Raw genomic sequence first — 20,363 nt, 5'->3', positions numbered from 1 at the left:
TATATATATATATATATATATATATATATATATATAAGCATAGAATAACATTCTTAAACATTTTTGTTTTTCCTTTTGCCTGGCTTTTATGCCTGTGTCGTCACCCAGAACGGCCAGCAAGGGGGAGAACTCCATACAAATACCTGTTATCTCCTCGATTCTACAATATATTTCTCGCCAATACTTAACAATCTAGGGACAGCTCCATAATATATGTAATTGGCCTGCCTTCTCTATGTTACACCTACTACAATTGCTTCCTGTTCTGATATCTATCCTTTCCAAAATAAGTAGGGTGTGTAATAAAGTCTATACGCAATATTAAATTGTGTTAATCTATAATTCAAATTTGGGGATACCAGATTAATATTTTTCCTTACACTATCTCAATTTATAGTTTTACTAAAACCAGTCTCCTCCTGACATTGTTGGGAGCTCTTATGATGTAATTTATTTTTAGACATGTCTGCCAATGTGTTTTCCCCTAATTTTACTACCCATTATTTTCCCCAAGAAATCAGGGTAAGCTGAATGTATGTGACCTCCTTTATCAATAAACTCAAGAAATGCTTTTTTGGAACCAAATTATTCCAACTATCCACCCTCCTTCAAGTTAAATTCTTCTTTCAATTCTATCCAATTCTAGAATTTCCCTCTCCCCCATACATATTTCATCCTAACACACCTCCGTATTTCTAAGTAGGCTTCTCTCTCCAAACTCTCTCACCTCAGGTATATTTAAAGGGGTACTCCCGTGGAAAACTTTTTTTTTTTTTAAATCAACTGGTGCCAGAAAGTTAAACAGATTTATAAATTACTTCAATTAACCCCTTAAAGACTCAGGGTTTTTCCGTTTTTGCACTTTCGTTTTTTCCTCCTTACATAACCCTTTCAATTTTCCACCTAACAATCCATATTATGGCTTATTTTTTGCATCGCCAAATCTACTTTGCAGTGACATTAGTCATTTTACCCAAAAATGCACGGCGAAACGGAAAAAAAAATCATTGTGCGACAAAATCGGAAAAAAAAACGCCTTATATAGGTTTGATTTTGTCGCACTTCTGGAAAAAATCATAACTACATGCAGGAAAATTTATACGTTTAAAAATGTCATCTTCTGACCCCTATAACTTTTTTATTTTTCCACGTATAGGGCGGTATGAGGACTCATTTTTTGCGCCATGATCTGAAGTTTTTATTGGTATGATTTTTGTTTTGATCGGACTTTTTGATCACTTTTTATTAATTTTATAATGGTATAAAAAGTGACCAAAATACGCTTTTTTTGGACTTTGGAATTTTTTTGCGCGTACGCCATTGACCGTGCGGTTTAATTAATGATATATTTTTATAGTTCGGACATTTACGCACGCGGCAATACCATATATGTTTATTTTTTTGGGGGGAAAAGGGGGGTGATTCAAACTTTTATTAGGGAAGGGGTTAAATGACCTTTATTAACACTTTTTTTTTAAATTTTTTTTTGCAGTGTTATAGGTCCCATAGGGACCTATAACACTGCACACACTGATCTCTCATGCTGATCACTGGCGTGTATTAATACGCCTGTGATCAGTGTTATCGGCGCTTGACTGCTCCTGCAGTAAGGGCCCTCCCGGTGTCCGGTCAGCTGTTCAGGACGCCGCAATTTCACCGCGGCGGTCCCGAACAGCCGGACTGAGCAGCCGGGTCACTTTCACTTTCACTTTAGAAGCGGCGGTCAGCTTTGACCGCCGCTTCTAAAGGGTTAATACCGCACATCGCCGCGATCGGTGATGTGTGGTATTAGCCGCGGGTCCCGGCCGTTGATGAGCGCCGGGACCGACGCGATATGATGCAGGATCGGGGCGCGATCCCGCTTCATATCGCGGGAGCCGGGCAGGACGTAAATATATGTCCTGCGTCGTTAAGGGGTTAAAAAATCTTAATCCTTCCAATACATTTTATGGGCTGTATTCTAAAGAGGAAATGCTTTTCTTTTTGGATTTCTCTGATGTCACAACTACAGTGCTCTCTGCTGACCTCTGCTGTCCTTTTTAGGAAGTGTCCAGAGCAGCATATGTTTGCTATGGGGATTTTCTCCTGCTCTGGACAGTTCCAAAAATGGACAGCGGAGGTCAGCAGAGAGCACTGTGGTCGTGACATCAGAGAAATCCAAAAAGAAAAGCATTTCTTCTGTAGTATATAGCCCCTACAAAGTACTGGAAGGATTAAGATTTTTTAATAGAAGTAATTTACAAACCTGTTTAACTTTCTGGCACCAGTTGATCAAAAAAAAAAAAAAAAAAGTTTTCTACGGGAGTACCCCTTTAACTTATCTAGCAGTGGTGCCTCATCCAATATTCCTTTTATATCCATCTCTCTCCTTAATACCCTCCATGCTTTAACCAAGCCTTTAACCTTCAACACCTTCCTCCATTCACCTTCTTCTAACTTCCCCACTTCCAACAACTGGAAAATATCTATAAAATTCACACCATTGCCACAAAAATTCTAAAACGGCAAATTCTTTCCAATTAGCCAAAAAATCAATTTGTCCTGACAAGAAGTACTTATATATGTCCGGAAAATCTATCCCCCCCATTTTCCTTAGTTTAACAAAAATGTTCTAGTTTAATTCTCGTTCTCTTTCTACCCTAGATTAATGAATTGATGAATTGAAAATTGAAATAATTTTTTTAAACACCTTCATCTCGCACCAAATTGGTGCAGTCTCAAATACATCTAAAATCTTAGGCATCAAGACTGATTTAAATAATATTATTTTTTTATGCTTTTGATAAATTCATATCATTCCAAGTATTTAACTGATGATATTTTCCTATCTCATTTAATATATATATATATATATATATATATATATATATATATATATATATATATACCTAAATATTAAACTGTTTCTCCATTGTTTATTACCCTCAATCCATATGTCTGCCCTATATTTCCATCTCCAATTGGCATAAGAACTGATTTCAACCAATTGCCAGTCCAGAAAAACTACCATAATTATTTATTACCTCTGTCACTCTTGACAAAGATTTTTTTTGGGTCCTCGAGAAACATCAGGATATAATCCGCATTCATTGCAATTTTGTCCCCTCTTCCCCCTGCTCCAAATTCTACTATTAATTAATCTTTTCTTATACTACTCGCCAATGGTTCTATAACCATCGCAAATAGCAGGGGGCCTGCTATTTGCGATGGTTATAGAACCATTGGACAACCCTGCCTGGTGCCCCTCGTCATCCCAAATCCCTTTGATATCATACCATCTATATTTATCTTCCCTGTAGCATTTGAATACATTAACTTAATTATTATTTTAATTAGATCTCCTCCTATACCATATTTTCCCAATACCCCCCAAAGGAAGTCTCACTCCACCCTGTCAAACGCTTTCACTGTATCGAGAGACCGGATAGAGTGGGAACCCCTACCCTCATCTAGCTGTGTATTCGTGAGTACTCTATGAATATTATGTTTTGTCCTTTTTCCAGGTATAAACCCACATTGATCCTTATTTATTAATACTGATACAATTTTCTGGATTCTATTTAGCTAGAGCTTTTGCTACTATTTTAATTTCTGTATTCAACAGTGATATTGGTCTGTACGACTCTATTTCCTCCTTTTTTTTGTGTCTGGTTCTAACAATAATATTATATTGGCCTCGGTCATTGATTTTGGCAATGCCCCATTTTCAAGAGAACTATTTGTAACTCTAACCAAAGCTGGGATAATAATCTATCCATATCTTCTGTAAATTTCAATGGGGAACCTGTCTCCTCCTGGAGACGTGTTCCCTCCAATGGTTCCCAATGCTTTGTATACTTTGTTCACCGCCAATGGGGCATTGAGTTTCTCCAGTTCTGGGATTCTAGGTAACTCAATTCCATCCAAATAATCATTTAATTCCTTCTGACTAAAATGTCTCTCATAGTTGAGGTATACCTATGATGATAATTACAGCCTCTCTTATCTTTTTAAGTGGGAGAACTTGCACAATTGGTGGCTGACCAAATACGTTTTTGTCCCACTGTAGGTGCAGAATCTATGGGAGAATATCCCCAGTTTGGGGTCCCCAGAATAGCCAGCAGTCGGCTTCTTTTTGTTGTATGCATGGTGGAACAGACAGGGCCAGAAACACCAGGAACACTGACTGTGGAGCATAAAGACCAAGAGCATGGACTGTGTCACCAGAAGCAGGACTGGAACATAGGTTAATGATAGGAGGACTGGGTACAGAACTTGAAGGTGTAGGAACAGGACTGTAGAACAACAAGGAACAGACAAGAGCAGGAACGTAGATACAGGACTAGAAGGCATGAAATAAGAAACTGTGAACATAGGACTGTGGAAAAATAAGTACCCAACAAAGTATCCAAGCTTGGCCAAAGCAGAACCAGGACAGTTTAGAACCAGAATACAACAAAAAAATTGATTAGACTTAGAAACAGACTTGATAGACTTGGAAACAAGTTTACTTAAGGCAGAGCCCATAGAAGTAGAGGTGAGGAGTATATCTGTTATTTATCCCGATCCCAAAGATATAACAGCAGCAGCATAGAAGTAAAGTTGTAGGGGAGGTGGATAACTATATATATTCTGACCCTATAGAGATAGCAACAGTATACAGATAGAGCGGGAGGGGAGGTGGATAACTACTATATATCCTGATCCCATAGATAAAGCAGCAGTATATAGATAAAGCTGGAGGAGTAATATTTTGCAACTATATATCCAAATCACAAAGAGATAGCAGCAGCAGTATTCTGATAGAACGGGAGGGGAGGTGTATAACTACTATATATATATTGATCCCATAGATATAGCAGCAGAAGTTTACTAAAAGAGCTGGGAAGGGAGAGGACTGGGAGCTGATAGAAGGAATGTGGTAGGTGATTTCATCCTGTAGGTAACAGGAAGCTATCTGACCCAGGACTTAACTCCCTTTTGACACATCAAGCACTGTGATTTTCTGTGAGTCAGATGACCTAGTTACAGTTATGAAATACATACATTCAGCTGAGCTGGAATAAAATGGTGCTGTACGGCTAGTGATGGTGAATGTGCATGATGTGGGCAAAATAAAAAAAACGTGTGCTTCTTTAAAGTGGTAGTCCACTAAGATAATCACAGAGTGTCCTCCTGCTGAGATCCCTAGCGATCAGGTATAATCTGTTGGTAAACCTGGCAGTTAGTGCCAAAATTCCCAACAGTGCCACGACAGGGTATGTGAAGCATTACTCAATGCTCACTCAAATCAACGGCTTCTCTTGGTAATACAGGACAAGAGTGGACCTCCTGAGCAAGAGACCCTCTTTGTAAGTGCTCTTCTTTCTGGCCAAGAGATCAGAATCCTTAACCCCTTAAGGACACAGCTCATTTTCACCTTAAGGACTCGGCCATTTTTTGCAAATCTGACCACTGTTACTTTAAACATTAATAACTCTGGGATGCTTTTACCTTTTAAAATTTTGTTGATACTTGCATAATTTCTTGGTGAAAACTTCCAAAATGTCATGAAAAATTAGAAAATTTTGCATTTTTTTAAACTTTGAAACTCTCTGCTTATAAGGAAAATGGAAATCCCAAATAAATTATATATTGATTCACATATACAATATGTCTACTTTGTGTTTACATCATTAAGTTGACATGTTGTTACTTTTGGAAGACATCAGAGGGCTTCAAAGTATAGCAGCAATTTTCCAATTTTTCACAAAATTTTCAAAATCAGAATTTTTAAGGGACCAGTTCAGTTTTGAAGTGGATTTGAGGGTTCTTCATATTAGAAATACCCTACAAATGACCCCATTATAAAAACTGCACCCATCAAAGTATTCAAAATGACATTCAGTAAGTGTGTTAACCCTTTAGGTGTTTCACAGGAATAGCAGCAAAGTGAAGGAGAAAATTCAGAATCTTCCTTTTTTCCACTTGCATGTTCTTGTAGACCCAGTTTTTGAATTTTTACAAGGGGTAAAAGGAGAAAAATCTTCCTAAAATTTGTAACCCAATATCTCTTGAGTAAGGAAATACCTTATATGTGTATGTCAAGTGTTCTGTGGGTGCACTAGAGGGCTCAGAAGGGAAGGAGCGACAATAGGATTTTGGAGAGTGAATTTTTCTGAAATGGTTTTTGGGGGGCATATCACATTTAGGAAACCCCTATGGTGCCAGAACAGCAAGAAAACCCCCACATGGCATACTATTTTGGAAACTATACCCCTCAGGGAACATAACAAGGGGTCCAGTGAGCCTTAACACCCCACAGGTGTTTGACGACTTTTCGTAAAGTTGGACGTGTACATGAATTTATTTATTTTTCTCACTAAAATGCTGGTTTTTCCCCAAATTTTACATGTCTACAAGGGTTAAAAGGAGAAAATGCCCCCCAAAATTTGTAACCCCATTTCTTCTGAGTATGGAAATACCCCATGTGAGGACTAAAAGTGCTCTGCTGGCGCACTAAAATGCTCAGAAGAGGAGGAGCACCATTGAGCTTATGGAGAGAGAATTTGGTTGGAATAGAAGTCGGGGGCCTTGTGCATTAACACAGCCCCCCATGGTGCCAGAACAGTGTACCCCGCCACATGTGACCCCATTTTGGAAACTACACCCCCCACAGAATTTAATAAGGGGTGCAGTGAGCATTTATACCCCACTGGCTTTTGACAGATCCTTAGAATAGTGGGCTGTGCAAATGAGAAATAAATGATTTCCTTTTCACGGACCACTGTTCCAAAAATCTGTCAGACACCTGTGGGGTGTAAAAGCTCACTGCACCCCTTATTACATTCCGTGAGGGGTGTAGTTTCCAAAATGGGGTCACATGTGGGGGGGGTCGATTGTTCAGGCACTATGGGGGCTTTGTAAACACACATTGCCTTGAATTCCGGACAAATTTTCCCTCCAAAATCCCAATGGCGCTCCTTCTCTTCTGAGCATTGTAGTTCACCCGCAGAGCACTTTACATCCACATATGGGGTATGTTCTTACTCAGAAGAAATGGGGTTACAAATTTTGGGGGGCTTTTTTCCTATTTTCCCTTGTGAAAATGAAAAATTTTGGGTAACACCAGCATTTTTGTGAAAAAAAAGTTTTTTCTTCATTTTCCCATCAAACTTTAACGTAAATTTGTAAAACACCTGTGGGGTGTTAAGGCTCACTATACCCCTTGTTACGTTCCATGAGGGGTGTAGTTTCCAAAATGGATTCACATGTGGGTATTTATCTTTTTTTGTCAGAACCGCTTTTTTATGTCAGAACCGCTGTAAAATCAGCCACCCCTGTGCAAATCACCAATTTAGGCCTCAAATCTACATAGTGCGCTCTCACTCCTGAGCCAAGTTGTGCACCCGCATATCATTTTACGCCCACATATGGGGTATTTCCCTACTCAGGAGAAATTGTGTTACAAATTTTGGGGGTCTTTTTTTTCTTTTAACGCTTGTGAAAATAAAAAGTATGGGGCAACACCAGTATGTTAGTGTAATTTTTTATTTTTTTTACACTAACCAGCTGGTGTAGCCCCCAACTTTTCCTTTTCATGAGGGGTAAAAGGAGAAAAAGCCCCCCACAATTTGTAGTGCGATTTCTCCTGAGTACGAAAATACCCCATATGTGGCCCTAAACTGTTTCCTTGAAATACGACAGGGCTCCGAAGTGAGAGAGCGCCATGCGCATTTGAGGACTAAATTAGGGATTGCATAGGGGTGGACATAGGGGTATACTATGCCAGTGATTCCCAAACATGGTGCCTCCAGCTGTTGCTAAACTCCAAACACTGCCGTACAATATGTTTTTTATTTTTATTGGGGGGACAGTGTAAGGGGTGTATATGTTGTGTTTTACCCTTTATTATGTGTTAGTGTAGTGTACCTTGTACATTCACATGGGGGGGGGGCAAACCTCCAGCTGTTTCAAAACTAATTTTGCAACAGCTGGATGCACACTGGATGGAAAACATTCAGTTAGGTTCTGTTACCTAATTAAGTATTTTCGAACCAGGGTGCTCCAGCTGTTGCAAAACTACAGCTCCCAGCATGTACTAATTGCCGAAGGGCATGCTGGGAGATGTAGTTATGCAACAGCAGGAGGTACGCAACTACAACTCCAAGCAGGCTGAGACAGCTGTTTGGGCATGCTGGGATTTGCAGTTTTGCAACATCTGGAGGGCTACAGTTTAGAGACTACTGCACACTAATCTCCAAACTGTGGCCCTCCAGATGTTGCAAAACTACAAATTCCAGCATACCCAGATAGCAATTGGGTGTCTGGGCATGCTGGGAGATGTAGTTTTGCAACAGCTGGAGGCACACAACTACAACTCCTAGCATGCCCAGACAGTCGTTTGCAGCCGGGCATGCTGGGAGTTGTAGTTTTTCAACATCTGGAAAACCACTGTTTGGAGACCACTGGGTAGTGTCCCTCAGTGTTGAGGGATAGCCAATGTCATTGTATACATCTACCACAGTAGTGCACCTAAATTTCTGTATTGTATTATTCTAATTGTTACACATCCACACTGTTTATCTGGTGTAGGATTCTATTGTGGCACTTGTAGTCCGCTGCAGGCATCCTCCATTGTATGCGTTTTTATGCTGGGGATCGCCCCTAGCAATGGACTACAAGGGCAGGATCTGCTCCCCCAGTATAAATGCACAACTGCATTTGGGGTTGAGCACCTCCTGCCATTTGAGACCACATTTTTTGTTGTTGTTTAAAAATTTATACTTGGAGGTGTGTAAACTCCATATGTTAATGCGCCATGAACATTTTCCAGGCAGCATTAAGGTTGCACCTGTGAGGCCATGCACCTATATCAGCCAACTTGGGTGGGGCTTGTAGCCTGTCTCTCCCTCCTCCCATTGTATGTGTGCTTGTAGTCACGCTGGAGGTAACTGGGAGCAGGCTGCATGTCGGCCTAGTGCTGCTGTAATTGCCCACTGGCCCCTGGTTTTTGCTTATTACGCACAGGTAGGTTAGTGTTAGGTCCCGCGCATTTGAGAAACCTTGGTGTTGGTGTGCGGGCTCTGGTGTGTCCTTCATATAAGGATACACTGGCGAATGTCTCAATTTTAACATCAGTGTTGAGGGATAGCCAATGTCATTGTATACATCTACCACAGTAGTGCACCTAAATTTCTGTATTGTATTATTCTAATTGTTACACATCCACACTGTTTATCTGGTGTAGGATTCTATTGTGGCACTTGTAGTCCGCTGCAGGCATCCTCCATTGTATGCATTTTTATGCTGGGGATCGCCCCTAGCAACGGACTACAAAGGCAGGATCTGCTCCCCCAGTATATATGCACGACTGCATTTGGGGTTGAGCATCTCCTGCCATTTGAGACCACATTTTTTGTTGTTGTTTAAGTACTAGAAGAGTAAATCTTTTTTTTTTTTATAGAAGTAATTTACAAATCTGTTTAATTTTCTGGCACCAGTTGATTTAAAAAAAAAAATTCCACCGGAGTACCCCTTTAAGGGTTGGGTCATGCACTGCGCAACCGCAGCATATTTGACACTGATGATGCACTGCCGGTAGTCAGAGAGAGATGGCAGAGCGGGCTCCAGTCCTTGCTGTGGTCAGGTAGCTCTGTGTCTGCTCGTAGCGGCGGATTTCCCACTTGCAGTCACAAGTGGACACACGCAGCTACCAACAGCAGCAGGGATTTCCCTCTGCCCTCATTCTGTGATTGCCAGCAGTGCATCAGCAGTGTCAAATACACTGTGGATGTGCTGTGTGTGACCCTACCCTAACAGAGTATCCACTCTATTAACTGTTGTTTAGTTGTTTATTTTTTATTTATTTATTTTTACATTTTTATTTATCTATAATAGCTATCATGCACAGTTTTTGTGTTGCCCTTGACTTTATAGATGTGGATATTATAGATAGGTTAGTAATACTGATTTTTTTTTTTTCTGTGCAGCAATTTCCATCTGGGTAAAATGTGCTTTCTCTCATTATTACAGCAGACATTTAAATTAATTCTTACACTAATGGTTTGGTTGGCAAATTTACTGGAGCAGATAACAAATAGAGATCAGCAGTTATGAGTTATAGTGCTTAGGACTTATAGATTAACTTTTAATGTTAATTTATAACTTGGCCTCTAATGGAGACGACATATTCAAGGCTGGAGTAATTGTTGAGGGTGTTCTAAGTAAGGAAATCTAACTTTTTACAATTAATCCAGAGAATGTATAAAGTGTATATAAACAGTAAGATAATACAATGTGCAATGTCCTAATGACATAATGAAATTATTTGTGCATGAATTATTGATGCAGTAAATACATAAAAGGGCTGCACAGTCTTTTGCCTGGAGAAGGTTATAAAATTTCTGTATTCATTTGCATTGTAGAGGATGTTTTCTACTTATTGTCAGAGGAAAAGACTTATGGGGAAAAAATATCACTGTTTATATAAAGTTCAGGCAGGGAAGTTACTCATTTCTGAAAAATTTGATTCGGTCAATTCACTGAATTTTCAGAAAAAATTTAGTTCGGTACAAATTTATTTGTGGCAAACCGCTATTAAAAATGGCTATTTCTGGCCTACAGAGAGGCTCAATAGGGGTGTAAAACACTTGGCCTTGTCCTAACAAGCATGTGGAGTGTGCTGTGTTAGTGAAATAATACTGTTATTCAGTATGACATGCAGATTACAGGCATTGCTATTAGAATCACTGCTGCAGAGCATCTGGATGTGGAGATTTTTTGTGTAATTTTTATTTAATTTAATTTGAATTTATAATTTTTTTTTTGAGATTTGGTCCTCCGCCAGGCAAGATACCACCTGTTCCAGCCCCTGCCTCTCAGCGCCCCCCTGACTGTGAAAGTGTGAATGTTTCATTTAATAAGTTATGGTTCATTGTTAACACTCCAAGCTGTTTCATTGGATTTTTGTGATCATTTCACAGGTAATATGATGTCAACGACCATAGGGCCTCAGTCTTGAAAAGATTACATCGATTTTTTTTAATTTAAAATTTATATTAGATTCCCAAGTTTAATGTCCCGGTGTTTGCTTTGAACTAGATTTATGGTAGCTAGTGCTACTATAAAAACTTTTAGGAAATGTACCAGCAGCATAAGGAGACCATATAGTAGCTGAATGACACAGCCTAGAAGTGGCGGAAGCATGAGTAGACCATATAGTGGCTGAATGGCACAGCGTTGTGGTGGCGGCAGCATGAGGAGACCATATAGTGGCTGAATGGCACAGCCTTGAGTTGGTGGCAGCATGAGGAGAACATATAGTGGCTGAACGACACAGCATAGAGGTGGCGGCAGCATGAGGAGACCATATCTTGGTTGAATTGCACAGCTTGGAGGTGGCGGCAGCATGAGGAAAACATATGGTGGCAGACTGTGACAGCCTGGAGATGGCGGCAGCAGCAGCATCAGGAGTCCTGAAAGTGACCCGATGACAGAGTGGTGCAGTGGGTGGCAATACCAATACCAGTTGACTAAGGTGGGTGAAAAAAGGTCTGATGCGGAGGAATGTTTGAAACTGGGGAGCAGCACCTTAAATCTATTTGCCACTATCCATATTTGTGTGGCACCATGGTCAATCTACACTGATGCATCAGGCATTAGTGGGTGGAAATCGTGGCTGATCCATGCCTGATTCATCTTCACAAAGGTCAGTTTCTCCATGTTTTTTTTTTTTTTTTTGACAGATGAATTCTCATTAGCGTGAATATGGCCCTCGCCGCACTAAACACACTAAACTTCTGCTCTGATTGCACACTACTGGTCAGGCAGGACAACTTTTTTAGGACAAACTCTGCGGCCACAAATAAAGTTTGGCTGCCCAGAAGTCCAGCGGATCTTCAAGGTGTGTTGGTATGGGCATGTCAAGGTATGCCACCACCTGCTGGTACAGGTCCTGCTCCAGGTTTATCTGCTGCTGATGAGTTGCTTCACTATGCAGGTGAAGAAAGCTACTCATCAGCGACTGTAGACTCAGGCTACTGCTAAAGGAGCTGATGCGGCTCCTGCCACCCCACCCCTCCCCATCAGCAATGGCAGTGGAAGGTGCGTGCAGAGGGCCCCCTGAGTAAGACCTGCGAGATGATGGACGATGGCGCGATAGGCATTGGCCAACTGACTATGTAGGATGTTTCTGTAGTAGGTAAGTTTGTCCTCCCTCTCAGTGGGTGTCAAAAAGGCTCCCATTTTGTGTCGGAAGCAAGGGTCCAATAAGGTGGAGAGCCAGAAGTCATTCTGCTGCCGAATGGTAACAATTCGGTGGTCGACACGCAAGCAACTGAGCATGCGTCACGCCATTTGTGCTAGTGACTCGGAGGGACTCCCTGCCTCCATCACCACTGCATACTGCCACGGTGTGTCTGGGTCCTCTGTGTCGCCTTCCTCATAACCCTCTAGCTCCTCTGGCTGCTCCTGCTCCTCCTCTCCTCTCAGAAACCTAAAATGTGCTCCACTGTGCCCCTCCCCCTCCTTCCCCTCAAGTTCAGCCCCCACAGGGCTCATGTGGCCGTGAGATGTAGGCGCCATGTCTCCAGTGCCCTGACAAGCCATCGTTTCCAACACGTGTTGTAGGAAATGAAGCAGTGGAATAACGTTGTTCATCCCATCATCCTGGTGACTGACTAATAATGTGGTTTCCTCAAAGGGCCTGAGCAAATGTCAGGTGTCACGTATGAACTGTCACTGGTTGACATTGAAGTTACGCGGGGGAATAACTCTATCCGCTTGGATCATCAAGAAATTAGTGATGGCTTTTCTCTGTTTGTATAGTCAGTCCAACATATGGAGGGTGGAATTCAACCGTGTGGCAACGTCGCAGATCAGACTACATTGGGGGATATTGTTCTGACGCTGCAGCTCAAGGAGGGTGTGCTTTGCGATGTACAAGTGGCTGAAGTGCATGCACAGTTTCCTTCCCATTTTTAGGATGTCTTGCAAATGGGGTGGAACACTTCAGGAACCGCTTGATAACTAGATTGAACACATGTGCAGGGCGCATGGCTCAGCCTTCCTTGTCATAGCGGGACAAGATGTTCTTCCCATTGTCAGTCACCATAGTGTCACTCTGTTTGCTAAGGCAAACCATGGGAAGAACAGTGTGACATCGCCGTGACCTGCACCCATGGTATGCTGAAGGGGCACTGAGACTTGTCCGTGCAGTGGAGGCTGAGGACACGGTGGAGGATGAGGAGGCGAAGTCGCACACTGTCACAGGATCAACGGCCTGGGAGCGTGGAGTAGGAAGTGGCGTGACCTGTCCAAATTGGTGTTGTGGCTGAGCAAGAACCACATTCACCCAGTGGGCCATAAAGGACATGTATTGTACCTGACCATAGTTACAGCTCCAGACATCGGCGCTGCCGTGCACTTTGGTACACACAGACAGGCTCAAGCACTGGCCCACCTTTTCTTCCACAAAATTGTGCATGGCTGGTACTGCCTTCTTCACAAAGAAATGACGGCTTGGGACTCTCCGCCTCAGCTCGGCACAAGCTATCAGTTCTCTGAAAGGTGCAGAGTCCACCATTTGAAAAGGGACAGACTGCAGCACCAGCAACTTGGACAGGAGCACAATCAGCTTCTTCTCCGTTGGATGAGTGGGCGCATACTGTTGTCTCTTGGACATGGCTTCGCCGATGGATTGCTGATGGAATGACTGATTCAAAATAGGAGGAGCAGGAGCACCTGGAGCGACAGAAGGAGGGTATGACACACAGCTCCCTTCAGCTGAGGTGGTGGAGCCCTGGCTGGCTGAAAGAGGGAGCGGCGTGCCACTGGGTGGTGCAACAGGCTGGACCACCACATTGGAGCCTCTTTATGGTGATGCAGCATATGTTGACAGAGGGCCATGGCGCCAACATTTGGACCCTGGCCACGTTTCACCTTCTGCCGACACATCTTGCATCTGGCTATGTTAACCTCCTTCGGATACTTGATGAAAAACTGCCACATCGCTGAGTAGCTTATTTTCCGCACAGTCCGCACTAATTAATTGCTACTGCCGCCGACTCCAGGTACCCCTGTTCCACTACCTCCTGGGAAGGTAGGCTGCCTCAATGCAGGTTTCCAGAATTTCCACTTCTGCCACCATGCTGACTACCAACCATGCTACCACCTTTCTGGCTCAGCTGCTGCCTCACGGGAAACCTGCAACCCTCTTTTCCTGAAGATGATGAAGCCACTTCAGCACCCTGCTCCCAATTGCGATCGGCTTCATCATCATCAACAAGTGTCTGCACGTCACTGATGTCCTCCTCAGGTTCATCAACAGTGCCTGCGTCAGGAGACTGAACGCTGGCAACACCACCTCCCACATCACTCTCCTCATTAATATTTGTCCACCTAGTGGAGGAAGCGGCGGATGTCTCCCCCACTTCTTGGCTGGGCAGTAGCTGCTGACTGTCCTCTATTAGATCGTCCTCACTGAATAGTGCAGCTGAACCCACAGCATAAGATGCTTCTGTAGGAGAAAATAGCATAGGACAGAGGCAAAGGGAGGACATGGACTGCTCCCGGGCCATGCCAACTGAGAGTTGTGTCTGAGGAACCCACCGACTGTTGACTGGGGGTATCAGATGTCACTTGTGAGGAAGTGGATAACCGTGTTAACCAATTGATGACAGCAGATGGGTTGCTGGTCGAGACATGACCGTTAGCTGATACCAGGAGATGAGACCTCTCACTGCGACTCCTACTGCCACTCGCCCCTAGTCTACTGCGACCTTTGCCTGCGCATGATGAATTTAGGCCTCTGCCACTCCTCTGTGCACGTCCTGGCACTTCTCTGCCTGACATACTTAGTGCGTTTATGAGGGGAGTACAATACGCTTAAAACAGTATTTGTCTAGAACAGCAGCAGGTGTGTACTTTTCCCTGGCCTTTTACAGTCACTAGGCCCTTAAGACTTTATCAGGAACAAAATGGTACAACACTTGTGGTATGCACTTATGAGGGCAGAAAAATGTGCTACAGTACGCTTAAAAAAGTTTTTGTGTACAACACTAGCCATTGAGTACTTTTGCCTGGCCTTTCACAGTATCTAGGCCCTTGAAACTTTAACAGGAACAAAATAGTACACCACTTAGATGTACGCATGTGGTATGCACTTATGAGGGCAGAAAAATGCGCTACAGTACGCTTAAAAAATTTTTGTGTACAACACTAGCCGGTGAGAACTTTTGGCTGTCATTTCACAGTATCTAGGCCCTTAAGACTTTATCAGGAAGAAAATGGTACAACACTTACATATACATTTGTGGTATGCACTTAGGAGGGCAGAAAAATGCGCTAGAGTACGCTTAAAAAGTTTTTGTGTACAACACCAGCTGGTGAGTACTTTTTGGCTGTCCTTTCACAGTATCTAGGCCCTTTAAGACTTTATCAGGAAAAAAATGGTACAACACTTAGATGTACGTATGTGGTATGCACAGGGCACAAAAATGCACTACAGTATGCTTAAAAACGTTTTTGTGCACAACACCAGCAGTAGACACCAGTGCTGCAGCACACAGTTGCTGTGTATTACAGTCAACATTTCTCAATCTCACTCTTTTACCTATCAGTGCTTCTAGGCAGGATTTGTGCTTGAGCTGAATCACTGCTGTTTTTCTATGCAACACACTGCTCTCGGATTAATCCTCTCTATAATAGAAAGCTGCAGACAGTGACTGGTAGGTGGATCGTTGCAGTAAGAATTCTTTTCTGTGGCAAACACACTGCTCTGTCCAACAGAACGCTGACTTGACTAGGAGGTTAATCTCTGCTGGAAAAATATTTTTTGTGTAACACACAGGGCTGCCTGTCCCTATCTATCTCTCTGCAGTGTAAGGATGAAGTGACTGGCTGCCGATTATATAGGGCTGTGACATCACAGGGTCATCCCGCCTACCCTGGTTCCTGCCTTCCCAGGATACCTTGCCCCATGTCCTCACATGTGGATCCGCCATTTTAGATGCCCTGGAGCCTGGACCGCACTGTACACTATAAACTTACAATCAATGTGAATATATTTTGCAGAAACAGTAGATTAATATCAAGCATAGAAAAAGATAATAAATCAATAATTCTGATTGATAGATAGAAGTGGTGAGCCACGGTGAATGGTGGGACCACAGGGTGTAGCGGTGTAGGTGGATTGGGCAGATGGTATTAAACCCAGGGGCAAGGTGTTATTAACCCCTAATGTTTGTGACGCCAGAGTGGTTTTTGGGTATCAGGAAGGACCCAAACGATATCTCCACTTTAGATCATTGACTTTAGGCTTGACTGGACTGTGGGTAGCAACAGCAGGCATAGACTTGAGTTACTGCAAGTGACAGATTTGAGGCCTTCCAGGTAGCTGGACAGTAGCACTGAGACATCTGGTCTTGACTGTACCCCAGTAGAAAGAGAACCAAAAAGAGAGATTGCAGCACCTCCCTTCCTTACTGCAGGAGAGCCCCAAGATCACTGAGGGACTAAACCTGACAGGGCCTAAGTGTAGTACAGAACTATGTTCTGTACTGGGACATTACATAGATATGTGAATTATAGGTAGATAGATACAGTCATGGCCGTAAATGTTTGCACCCCTGCAATTTTTCTAGAAAATGAAGTATTTCTTACAGAAATGGATTGCAGTAACCCCATGGGTCACAAAGGGTAAAAAATCTTCTTGGGGCGTCAATGTGCTGCCCCTGTGAAGGTGCCGCCTGGGTCCAATTGTAGGGCCAGCCCTGGTAATAGTGGTGCAGTAGTGGTGAAGAAGTTGTGTAATAGCATTGTGGTAGTGATGCAATAGTTATCTAGTTGTTCAATAGTGGTGATAAAATGGTGTGGTAGTGGTGCAGCAGTAATACTACAATAGATAGATAGACCCATGTGCCCCGTGGCCCTAGCTCCAAAGTATTTTCGGCGGTTGCCACCAGATGGAATCTCCGCAATGTAAATGCACCCAGAGAGCACGAGAGAAAGAGAGATAATAGAAAGATATGAGATAGATAGATGGATAATAGAAAGAGAGAGATTGATAAACATACAGATAGATAATAGATAAACAAATATTTAGGGAGTCCGGATATGTAGGAATAAAGATAGATACTAATAGTTATTATTATTATTGTTAAGCATAATATTAATAACAATCATTATAATAATCCTAATATTATTATCCTCAAGAGTTTAATGGAAGAGGGAGACTGAGCTTGGTGGCATAGTGGACCTGAATCTTATTGTAAAGTCTTAGACATTAAACTAGAATTTAAACATTCAAATTCTCAATTTTGTATGTGGGTCTTACCCCAGGCATCTCATCGGTGCACTGGTACAAGACTGACCTTTTTTTTTTCTGTCTTTTTTCACATCAAGCTTATTTACAGCCAAGTCTTTCATAAGCCCAGGGGCGTACCTAGAGCATTTGGCATACCAGCTGTACACAGGGTGTGTATACCATATGAGTGTGATTACAGTTACATTTTGGGACTCATAATTATGTATTTCCGTCTCGATCAGACCGCCATGCCGATCTCTTAACATCTGCAGGACAAACATGTCAGACTCTACATTTTTTTAAGTGTCCTCCCCTCCTCTACACAATCTGCCCATCTATAGGCCCACAAACTGTAATAATGCCCTCCTTGGTGTCCTGCACAGTAAAAGGGCAGGTAGGTAAGTAGCTAGGTAAATAGGTAACAAGGTAGGTAGATCAGGAAGCCAGATATGTAGGTAGGTGACTAGCCAGGTAGGAAGTTAGGGGGCTAGTGAGGTAGTTAGGCAGCTGTGCATTCAGGTATAAAGTTAGGTACTTCCCCCCCCCCCCCATTCCCTGTAGGTATAGGCAGCAGAGTTACTCCCCCCCCCCCTTCCCCATAGGTATAGGCAGTAGTTAACCCCCCCTTTCCCCATAGGTATAGGCAGAAGTTAATACCCCCCCTTTCCCTATAGGTATAGGCAGCAGTTAACCCCTCCCATCCCTATAGGTATAGGCAGCAGTTAATCCCCCCTTTCCCCATAGGTATAGCAGGCAGCAGTTAACACCCCTTTCCCCCATAGGTATAGGCAGCATAGCAGATAATCCTCCCTTTCCCCATAGGTATAGGCAACAGTTAACCTCCCCTTTCCCCATAGGTATAGACAGCAGTTAATCCCCCTCTTTCCCATAGGTGTAGGCAGTAATTAACCCCCCCTTTCCCCAATAGGTATAGGCAGCAGTTAACCCCCATTTCCCCATAGGTATAGGCAGCAGTTAATCCCCCCCCCCCCTTTCCCCATAGATATAAGCAGCAGTTAACCCCTGCTTTCACCATAGGTAGTAAGCAGTTAACCCCCCTTTCCCCATAGGTATAGGCAGCATAGCAGTTAATCCCCCCTTTCCCCATTGGTATAGGCAGCAGTTAACCCCCCCCCCCCCCCTTTCCCCATAGGTATAGGCAGCAGTTAATCCCCCCCATAGGGATAGGCAGCAGTTAAGCCCCCCACCGCCTGTGCTGCGTGGGGGCGGAGGTCACGTCTCCTCTGTGTAAAGCTGCAGATGTGGCTCAGACAGAGGAGACGAGTTCTGCTGTATGTGCGTGTCTGCCTGGGATCCGGGACACTCGTAGCAGCAGCAGTGGGCCCTTTAACCGGCCGGGCCCTCGGACAACGTCTGATTGGACCGGCCGGTCAGGCACTGCATGTGCCTCAAATCAATTTAATTTCAATAAGACTTAAAATGAAGCACCTACGCCAGAGCCTTCCTTCAGCCATTTGTCAGCAGTCGCTCCCACTTTTTTCTTGTTATTTCAGAGTTTTATTAATTATCTTCAATACAAGAATATTAGGTTAGAAACTGAGGACATCTGCCTTCTCCAGCAACAATGTATCTAATGCCCAAATATTTGGATTTAAAAACACTGAAAACTATAAAAGCTTCTATTGTGTTTTTGTGACACATTACAGAGTGAATGGCAGCGATATGTCTGCTCGACAGGACCATAAACATGGATAAGTCATAATGGACTTCGCACAGTCGGCTGTCACACATCATTATCCTGACATTAGGTTTTGTTGCTGTGAAAAACTTATTATGAACTTTTTCAAATATAATTGAGTGAAATGACTTTGGGTTTCCAAGGCCGATCTTTATCCTGTAACTATGTACTAATGCTTTATTAAAATGTGACTCACAGACAAGGCCGCGCAATTGGTTCTTAGAAACCAATTTAAAAATACTTAGGTTAGTGGCAGAAAATGCACTAATATGTGTTTTTCTGCTGTGCTCTTTCTTTGGCGTGTTTGTCTAGAGCGGCCAGACAGAGCCGGTGTTATGTTTAAACAAGAACAAGTGACAATCGGATGTAAGAAAGATTGAAAAGGAAAAAAAAGAAAAGAAAGAAAAAGAAGGAAAAATGGGACATAGAAAGAACGATAGATAGAAAGATATGAGATAGATAGATAAATATGAGATAGATAGATATGAGATAAATAGATAGATATGAGATAGGTAGATAGATATGAGAGAGAGAGATTAATAGATAGATATAAAGGACCGCATGTGCTGCGGTTCTTTCTATGGGTTGATGCTGGATTTCCTGACCAGGAACCCGATGACGGCGTGCACCTTTGTAGATATTGCATCTGAGTGGATGTACTGCTTGTTGGGACTTTTTATTTTATTTTTTATTTTTTTAGATAATAGCAATAATAACAATCTCCTGACCTTAACATAATTGAAAATCTATGGATAGACCTTAAAAGAGCAGTGCGTGACAGACAGCCCAGAAATCTCAAAGAACTGGAAGACTTTTGTAAGGAAGAATGGGCAAAGATACCTCAAACAAGAATTGAAAGACTCTCGGCTACAAAAAGCGTTTACAAACTGTGATACTTGCCAAAGGGGGCAGTACAAGATATTAACTCTGCAGGGGGCCCAAACTTTTGATCCCCACTGTAGATAGAAAGATAGATATGAGATAGATAGATAGATAGATAGATATGAGATAGATAGATAGATAGATAATATATAGACAGATCCATACAACTTAGAATTGGTACAAAGCTGCACGTTAAAATATATGAAGAAGAAAAATGACAAAATAATCAACATTTACTCAAATCACTGACAGACAAAAATACAGTTAAAGAAACCCTAGAATGATCCGATTATTATGAGTATGTAACATTATGATCAGATCACATCTTTGCAGAAACACAGAGTGCAGCTCGTATGTGTTGCACAGTGGTTTGTGTTTTTGCTATGCGTTGCGCTGTGGTTTGTTTTTTGCTATGTGTAACGCTGTGGTTTGTGTTTTTTGCTATGCGTTGCGCTATGGTTTGTTTTTTGCTAATGCGCTGTGTTTTGTCCTAGGGTTACAGGTTATAGCTCAGTGAGT

The 20,363-nt window shown here is 42.5% G+C and overlaps 1 protein-coding gene across 6 annotated transcripts in view; it reads right to left on the bottom strand.

Moving 5' to 3' along the window:
- The window catches only part of KYNU (kynureninase), a 186,731-nt gene that overhangs the window by 151,867 nt on the left and 14,501 nt on the right, over positions 1–20,363 (bottom strand). Inside the window, exon 1 of one of the 6 annotated variants that reach the window (XM_056535588.1) lies at positions 18,717–18,763. The exons of 4 other annotated variants lie outside the window; for them this stretch is intronic. In XM_056535588.1, coding sequence (XP_056391563.1) covers positions 18,717–18,738 — 22 coding nt within the window. In that variant the 5' untranslated portion in view covers positions 18,739–18,763. Of the gene's footprint in view, positions 1–5,025; positions 5,141–18,716; positions 18,764–20,363 lie in introns of those variants that run through there. One more of the 6 variants, XM_056535592.1, reaches the window with a different exon arrangement.

Source organism: Hyla sarda, chromosome 8 (assembly GCF_029499605.1).
Source record: "Hyla sarda isolate aHylSar1 chromosome 8, aHylSar1.hap1, whole genome shotgun sequence".
NCBI lineage: Eukaryota > Metazoa > Chordata > Amphibia > Anura > Hylidae > Hyla > Hyla sarda.
The sequence above is the reverse complement of the archived record's forward strand: the minus strand, read 5'-3'. Positions and strand labels throughout refer to the sequence as shown.